This window comes from Nothoprocta perdicaria, unplaced genomic scaffold (assembly GCF_003342845.1).
Source record: "Nothoprocta perdicaria isolate Ctin4 unplaced genomic scaffold, notPer1 scaffold_251, whole genome shotgun sequence".
In the NCBI taxonomy this organism is placed as follows: Eukaryota; Metazoa; Chordata; class Aves; order Tinamiformes; family Tinamidae; genus Nothoprocta; species Nothoprocta perdicaria.
The window spans coordinates 926,309-935,470 of NW_020455479.1; the positions used below are offsets into that span (position 1 = coordinate 926,309).

General features: G+C 44.9%; 1 protein-coding gene across 1 annotated transcript in view; it reads left to right on the plus strand.

Annotated features, from left to right (window-relative positions):
* Positions 1-5,638: 5,638 nt before the first annotated feature.
* The window catches only part of LOC112948043 (fatty acid desaturase 1-like), a 9,526-nt gene continuing 6,002 nt past the window's right edge, over positions 5,639-9,162 (plus strand). Inside the window, exons 1-3 of the mRNA XM_026040244.1 lie at positions 5,639-5,857; positions 7,782-7,892; positions 8,341-8,538. Of these exons, the coding sequence (XP_025896029.1) occupies positions 5,639-5,857; positions 7,782-7,892; positions 8,341-8,538 (528 nt within the window). The remainder of the gene's footprint in view (positions 5,858-7,781; positions 7,893-8,340; positions 8,539-9,162) is intronic.

Consider the following 9,162-nt stretch of genomic DNA (forward strand, 5'->3'; position numbering starts at 1 on the left):
TTTGGGCTTTTGCCAGGTGAGTGTTTTCATATGTGTGTCTATTTATATATGCCTTTTGTTTGTGGGTGCACTTCTGCTTGCTTGCAAAGAGTGCAGAGGAAATTTAGTTTGCTGCAACAAATTTGCTTCCTTTCCTTTTATAGCAGACAGGTTTTCAACCTGGCAGCAGTAGAGAAGTACTTGGTGGCTGAAAGGTGAATTAAGACCAATTGAAGCTACAGAGAAAGTACAGTTTTGACTCGGAGTTCAGGGCAGCCCTGTGGCCAGTATTAGCATCATTAGGTCACCTCCTGTGTAACAGACCCTTTGGGATGAACGTGAGTGCTTCTAAAATGAGTATTTAGGTAAGGAGCCAGATAGCATCATCTCAGCTGCTGGCAGGTGAAGGTGCAAAATTTTCCTTTCCAAAATCATCTCGCAATCCCAATTTTGAAAAAGAAATGAGATGGAGTAATAAACGTTTGATGTTGCCCAAGTAAAAGAAGCGGTGAAAGAAGGTGCTCCCAGCAAACCCAGACTATGTTCTCGTGATTTGGAGCTGCTCTTTGTCTGCTTCTGTTTTTTCCCTTCCATCCAAGAGGCAGAACAGAYTATGGGACTTCATTTGACATTAGAAAGCTACATGTACTTCTGTCCTGAGAAAGTATTGCCAAGTCACTGGAAGACAAGAATAAATAAGGGGAAAAGGCCTGATGGAGTCCAATGCATCTTACAGAACAGACTTGTGGAGTAGCTGGTTCATGTTTCGGACTGTGTCTTACAGACATTGCCTTTTCTTGAGCAAAATTCCTCCTCTGAGCGAGCAAGGTTGCCTTGACAAAGAGCCACCACATGCAGCTGCTGTGAGGCAGAACATGTTAAGGCAAGGATTGACAAGAACAGATTCCTAAACTCTGCGTCATCCGGTGCAAGGCTGGAAGCAGAGCTCTGAGGGATTTTTCTGAAAGGGGGAAGAAGAAAGGAGAGAGTTTGCAAAGTTACTGAAGTTGTATCAGGGYGATAGGACTCATCCGGACCCTTCTCTCTCTAACGCTGATCAAAGGTTTTGTGCTGGAGGAGCTGCAGCCAGGACGGGCTCCAGGCTGCTCCACATCTACATGAGGGACTTGTTGGAGGGASGTCTGTGAGGATAGCACAGGAGCGAGAGGAGGTTCTGAGGGATGGCCTTGGCAGTGGCCCAGTCCTCAGAGCCCGTCTCAGGGACACTGGGCTAAATTTCTGTGTATTTTTTTTTTGCATGCTACATTTAGTGTACTTCTCAGATGACTAAAGCAGATGATTCCTCATTCACAAGTCTCTTGTGCTATCATTCATAGCAGCAGCATTCTGWTTTCTTTCTTCTGGTGGCAAGTGTTTTATTCTGCATGGTAATGGAAGGCAGGAAGCAGAATCATGCCCTTGAACTACTTAAATTACCCATTTTGTGCAGTGTTTCCCCAGAGATCAGTACAGGGGCGAGTAGAGTTAAATATCATCAGTGCTGTGAAGGATGGTATGGATGTACCCTCATCACGTCTGCTAATTACACCAGGTTGGGAGAATCAGCAACCGTCCTGAAAGTGTCTTATGAGCTTAAACTCATGTAGTTAAGACATTAGCTTAGACATTTGCTTCTGTCTCTGTCCTTATCCAGTGCAAAAAGCTGCTTAGTGCTTGAGATACAAATTATGGTGGCCAATTATGGCAGGTTGATGCAAGATCCCCACCTCCTCAGTTGCAGAAGCTGAAGGGTGGCCCAGGAACCAAGGCAGAGACAGGAGATGCTGTGTGTGTAGGCAGAGGAGTCACGATGGGTGTTTTCATCCTGGCTTGGGCTGTGTTGTTCCTAATTGGTGTTGCACAAGGCATGTATTAGTATTCAAGCAAAGCCTTTCAAACCTCCTCACTCATTGCAGGGTCTTTAGTTTGTGCATGGGGGATTTCAGGCATCCAGAACATGTAAAAGTGTCTCTAATGAGTGGGTGATCTCCACTGGACTTASAAAATGTGGTAAAAAGTGTAGAGTAGCCTGGAAAAAAATATCAATCCCAAATATATGACAGTAGGAAAACAAAAATGGTTTTGTCCTGAGCATTTGACACTTTGAGCCTGAAGCATTTTGTCTTAGTTCCTCTCTGGAAGAACAAATGTAATGTCACCTGCGTGCTTCTGGAAAGAGCTGGTTAGAGTTTAGATCTTAAAACTGCAGGAAAAGCACTTGTGGAAAAGAAAAARGGATGTGTTGACTTACTACGACTGATAATTAAGAAATGAAATAAACTATAAAGACTTTGCATATCTGGGCAATATCTGCCTGCAAGGCGGTGAAGAGTAGAGGGCCTCCAMTTGCAAGCTTGGCTCTGTGCCCTGCATAAAAGGTTTTGGCTTTGCTTTGGTTTCCCTTGGTTTCTGAAAGTGCTGGAGTTCACTGATATGTAACCACATCTGAGATAAAAGGTGGTGCCTAATTAATTTAGAATATAAAAACAGAGAAAGCCCTATCCCTTTTCTGACTACTATATAATCTTTAATATCAACACCAAGCAAATAACTATTGTTCTTTTATTTGTTTATTTTTTCCAACTGTTGCATAAGGGGAAAAAAAATAGCTAGGCTGCAAAAATTATTGTATCTTTAAAAGATTCAGGAGCTGTCACAGAAGCATGTCCCCTTGCCCTCCCTGGACGATGGACTCTCATGGCATTTTTCATCCTGGAGAGGAAAAGACTTTTATCATTAGAAGTCAAATGGCAGAGTCTCGAATGAGAATGACCTGGAGTCCTTTTCTGGAGCTAGGACCACTCTGTGCTGTGTCCATTTGCCACCACTGGTTAAGTCAGAGCTGCAAACATCTGGATGAACATCTGGATGGAAATGCTGTTCCAATAGTGGATCTACCAGTTGGGCAGTCAATGGCTTTCTGGAAATCCTGAAGCCTACATCAAGTAGCTCTTACAGAAAGACTCTTCCTCACAAATGCAGCCATGCAGAGTAGCGCTATGGATGTGCACTAGCTGCCCAGGTAGCTGCCAGTGTGTGGGCAGCTCTTGCAGAACACTAAGTATGGGATAAATTCACTATATATGGTTTCTCAATAGTTCTTCTGGGTAAACACACTCATGGTGGCTTTCGCTATCTCTCTGGGCTTCTTCAAGCAACTCTGGAATTTGTTGGATGACCTGGATAATCTAGGCAGACGCCTTCTGCTTCTGACTTTGGATGGAAAGTAACATAGAGATGTATTATTACGGGGCCCTCGGGATGGTATCTGATGCTGAATAAATCCAGACATGAAATTAGGATGTTGTGAAATTAGGTAGCATGGAGGACAGCTATCGTGAGGTTCCCAAACTTCATTTGCCTGGGTAGCAACRCTGGCTCGGTGCATACAGACACCCACCACCTCTTGGCAGCAGTCATGGTTATGGCACCCCCCACAGCTGCAAAATACCTCTTGTTTTACAAGTACAAGCAAATTCTATGCAGAAATTTGCAACAATTATTGTCCAATTTACCACCCTGTAAGCTAATCCATGAGCTCAATGTAAGACCAGCTACTACTAAAGATGTATTCCATTCTCGAATCTAAACACAAGAGACACATCACTAAGTTTTTTTTTTTTTTTTAGAGTAAGGTAACTGGCTAAAAACCGAAGCCTGAGAGCATAGAAGACTTCATTCATCCCATGTTTTATTCCTGCCCTCTGATGAACATCCATAGTCACTTTTCTCTGTTAGCTAGGGTGGTTCAACCATTGCCACACTATCAGGAACTTTCAGTTGTTGTTTTGGGCTTGACTGATTCAYTTACAAGATGCTACATGATTTCAAGTCTTTGAAATTGCATAATTTACAATTCTCTGTCAGCTAGAGACAGAATTTCATGTCTCCATTTCTCTGCTTGCCTGCTTCATGCAGGACTTGGGCAAAGGCAGGTGTCTGTCTTCTGAACTCTGTGTTGCTCTAGGTTGCTTGCCACAGTAGTGGGAAACAGGAAGGAAATATGAGTTCATGCTTGTCTAACTTTGACCTTGGAGGCTGCAGCTATTGCTTCTGGTCAAGACCAAACTGTCAGTATCAGTATTGCCCAGTAAAAGAGTAAGATAAAAGTCTAATAAGGGCAGAATATTCCACATCTGCCTGCTGTGTGTACCTTCCTCAAAAGCACCCAAGGCTGGTGATTTCAAAGAAAAACAGCACTAGATTAAGAAATCTTGAATCCAAAGATGTAGGGCATTATTTTGGTATACAAGGGCTTAATTCTTCTCTTTCACCTGCAAAATTGCTTCACGTTCCCAGGGTTAATTAGAGTTGTGTGAGACAAACAGCATGTCATTAACTTCTCCTTACCATTTTTTTTTTTTTTGGAGCTTGGAATTAATACTTTACCACATGCTGGATACTCTCTGAGTGCTGGAGAGGCTTGTTTTTTTGGCTCAACAGGACTGCTATTTAAGTAAGGCTATTCGTGTGAGCATTTTCATTAAACACAGTTTTAGAAACTCCTAATCTGCATGCATACTAAGTGCTTCCAGTTATTTATTCTCAACCTCACTGTTTTTTTAAAGTCTGTCGCCTTACAAATGAATTACTTGACCTCGAATGAGATGACTAAATGCCAGGGCTACAGAAAAGAAACTCTGAAAACAGTTCTATGCAAAGAATCACCAATATGCAAGGCTAAACTAACTGAGGAAAACTAGTAATTTCTTTAATTTCACTGGGATCCAGTGCTGTTTGAATCGACAATGCTTTTAGTTGAGAGATGCGTGAATTTAGCTCGGCAGGGTCATTTTGGCAAGACGGCAAATCCCAAAGACATGCTGAAGCGTGGCTTGTGACAAGACTTCCAGAGGCTTTGGGGCAGCCTTCTCTTTCCAGGGTGTTTGTGCCAAGGTTCGCTGCAGACCGCGGGGTCAGGCAGCCCAGTTAAACGGGAGTTGTTGGCCAACGCTCAACAGCAGCTCCTGGCCTTCTGCACGGGAGCGTTTGCTGCCGTCTCACCTTGGTTCTGTGCAATATGGTGGGGCTCCGACGTATGGTGAATGCAGCCTTCCTCAACATGAACGAGTGATTACAGGGCAGTGCTGACAGGGCTTCGGGTTTCTGACAAGGTCRCTGTGTCTCTTTTTTAATCAGGGACACGCAGAGCCCTGCTCAGCTCTCCYTTCTGGCTAACACCCATGTTCACTGAGCGTTTTGGCAACAAGTTCACAGCTTACCTTATCCACTTCCTAATGATCTTTGAAGATGCTGACTGAACAGCTCTCTTTGTCTTTCTACCCTCTCATTTACCTGGATATCAGCCGCCTAAATATTTGTGAGTCCTTTGTACCTGTCCACATTTGGTACGGATTTGGTACATATTTGGTACATAGCCTACATGTGCGATCGGGCCTTCCAAAGGAGGCCCGACATGGGCAAGAAGGAACAGGGCTTATATCCAAGGGCGTGCCGAGGTGCCTGGCGTGAACACGGGAGAGGAGGGAGCTGGGGAAGGGTGTGTTTGGATGCGGGGAGCCAACCAGCCCCGGGAGCACAGGGAGTGGCTGGGAGCGGGGCTGTATAACGGGCAGGCCGACATGGATCGCCCTAGACGAGGGCGCTGCAAAGCTTGGGCGGGTGCAGCTCGGCGCTGACGGCGCCTCTGGCAGCGCGCATGGCTCCGCAGACCGGCCCCACCAAGAAGGAGACGCAACCGCTCGCAGCCTTTCCACGGCTTTTCACTTGGGAAGAGGTCAGGGTCCACAACGGTCGYGGCCAAGGTCGGGAGCAGTGGCTGGTGATCAACAGGAAGGTTTACGATGTCAGCGAGTTTTCCAATCGGCACCCTGGAGGAAAGCGAGTTATTGGCCACTATGCTGGGCAAGACGCTACGGTAAGACCTGGAAGCCCATTGAAGAAGGTGGTCCAATCTCAGGGCAGAAGGACAAGGTGGGACAAGAGAAAACTTGTGATGCTGGAGCTCCTGGCTCTGCTTAGTCAGATATCGCAGCTGGGCTGTCTCTGAGGATGCCCTTCTTCACACCTTTGAGGTCAGACTTAGTGGCTAGGCTAACCCTAAAGCTCTGCTTTAGGTTCGTTACACCCTGATGTGAACAGACTACATCCATTCAGGTTGTCTCACCACCAGGCATGATGAGGCCGGCTATCTTCCAGATGCTTGAGAAGTGTGTGCATTGCAGCAGGGAGAAAGGGAAGAGATAGAAGGTGGTACCCTTGGTGTGAACCTCCACTGTAAGGCTGCTCTTTCAGAGTGACACAGATGCCATCAGGGACAAGAAAAGGAAAGCAAAGATAGAGCAAGGGGAGCAAAGGAGAAGACAGTTGAGCAAAGAGGTTATTTCAGCAGAAGATGAGGAGAAAAGTCTACAAATAGTTATTATTCAAAAGAGGATTTTCTGGAGATTCCTGCAAAATTTCTTGATGTAGATTTTTTGTTTTTTAATAGTTCGATGTTGGCAGAAATGAWTCATTTTTAGACAGATCTCACAGACTATTCACTGGAAGTTGATATTGAATTTTCAGTCAGAAACRCGCACATTAGAAACTAGCTCAGGATCAGGGTCTAAACTTGTGACTTAGTTCAATTCTTGTCATGGTAGAATTTCTGTCTTTATATGTGAAACTATCTCTGAGATTCCCCAATATTCAGTTTGTTTCATGGATTAGCGCTATCTAAATCATGGACCACAATGGATCAGATAGGTTGTTTTCACATTTAATTTCTCTCATCCTGCTCTCTAGTTTGAGAAATACACACTTTCTTAGAAAAGCGGGACTGGAAGGTGTCTGAAGAGGTGATCTGGTACATGCCTTTGCCAAAAGCCAGGCTCCAAGACTTTTCTTTTTCTGCATATTCTCAGCTTCCTCTATGTGCTTTATTTTGSAAATATAGACAGTATGCATTGCAGAACATTACACTGATGTGAGAGGTTAGGTGCTTTGCAGATGTTAATCTGCAATTTAAAGTTAATCCCTCAGAAGGTGGTAATGAGGATGCAAGAAAGGACAGGTTGCAGGACTGAAAAGCTTGCATTTTTTCTGATGCCAGACAGCACAAGGAATATAGTTAGCCTCTTTGCCTTCCTTCTGGAAAACTCACAAAAAGTCTGGAAAATTGAGCAGATGGGCAAAGCAGGAGCTTGTTTTTTTCTGTCTCCTTGATGCCACACTTCAGATCGCCTTTCAAAGCAGTACTGTAAATGACAATTAAACAGAGCTATTTGTATCTTTAGTATTATATAGATAATTCTTTTCAGGATAATCAATTCTAAGACTTACAGGGAACTGCAGGAGATGCCCAGCTGTGTTAGCCCTGCTGTGTTTGCAGCTTCAGTACATGCCTAGCATGACAAAAGCAGGATTTTAAAGGCATCCTTGTTTTCCTCTAAGCATGGCAAAGAGACACTCATTCACCGACCTGTTTTGCTACTCCTGGGTCCCATCCATAGGGCAGGGCTGTTGGCTGGAGCCTTCTAAGGAAGGACTGTGCTGAAACCAGCAGATGAAAGAGCAAGCTTTCCTCAGCAAGGAGCTTTTCATCAAATACTTTCAGGTTTATTATCAGCCTCACCCAGGTACTTTCATGMCATCTATTTTCTTGAAACATCTCCAGCTTCCTTGAGTCTATCTCCAGTTGGTGGCAAAGGACTATATGAGCAATTAGGAGGAACAAACATCTGAAAATCTCTGGACTGGAGGAATTGGGATCACATATTGTGTCAATGACCTGGAAATTCTAGGGCCTGGGCATTTGGACACAATCCCTTTCTTACTCCATTTCTTTGCGTGTTTCTCAGGATGCCTTTGTAGCCTTTCACAATGATAAGGATCTGGTGAAAAAGTACTTGAAACCTCTGCAGATTGGGGAGCTGGCGCCGGACCAACCCAGCTCGGAGGCTAATAAAAAAGTGAGTAATCTCCAATCCAGCCTTGGGAATGGAGTGGGGCTCCATGTGGGAGGAGAACCAAGCAAGAGTGCTCACAGATCTATCTTCTGAAACAGTATGGTTGACTCTGTGTCAGGCTGGGTGGTGGGGATGCTGCTGGCATTAGCCACACATGAAAATTTGCTCTCCCAGAGTGGCCAAAACRGTACCTGGGTTGGGGAATAAGCCCCAAAGTGTGTTCAGGTCTTCCCACTGTGGTGTCTCAAGCACAGAGCATGCTGCCACCTTCTCTTCCAGTTTCAGGGCTAAGCAAGATCTCTTGATCTTGCACTCCTTCTTACACACAGACCCCTGTGATGGAAGGTTTATGAAATACCTCCACCAGCATTCACAAATCCTCTGGGATTCCTGTGTCTGCTCTGTTAYGTTTTCAAAGTGGACAGTGCATTAATACTCACTTTGCCCACAGGAATCGCTCCTAGAGGATTTCCGTGAGCTGCGCTGTGATATTGAGAAGAAGGGACTTCTGAAGCCAGATTATACCTTTTTCTTCCTCATTTTCCTTCACCTCCTGATACTGGATGTTTCAGCCTGGCTTGTAGTCTGGTACTTCGGGATATCCTCAGTGCCTTTCTTTGCTGGCGTTGCACTCTTCACCATTGCTCAGGTAAGCTGCTGACACCCCTTCGGCAACGCGGATGCGTTCGGTGCTTCCGCATGGAGCAGATTAATGAAGTATTGCTGCCCTTGTCATTGCTTTACTGCCTTCTCTCAGATCCTTGTAAACCTGGTTGAGGACAACAAGAATGTTCTCCTTCACAGTTTCYACTGCCTCCAGCAAGTCTAGTTTTGCTGACAAGCTGCTCATCATGGTTGCAGGAGTACTGGGAATTAGAGTGCTGGCAGTTTCACAATCACAAGACAGGCAGAATTGATCTAATCACTTATTAGATCAGCCAAAAGAGGGAATACTTGACTCCTCTTCTGGCTCCACGTTTCTTCTGGTTACTTCCTGATGGCTCTGATGCTKTCTGAGTCCCTTGCGAGCCAGTTCTCACTAACCCTGAGTAGTTTTCTGCTGGATTAGTAAACTAAATCCTTTCATAGAGGACATGATAAATGTTACAGTCAGTGCAGGAAAGGAGGAATCAGGACTTTGTGGTCCTTGGGAGAAAAGGCTGGAAGAGTGAGGAGAGAAAGCAAGCAAGACTTTCTTCAGAGTGCTCTAAGATCAAGTTTGCTCAGCCGTACTCTAAACCAATGCAGAGTAACTCATTTTTGTCTGAAGCAG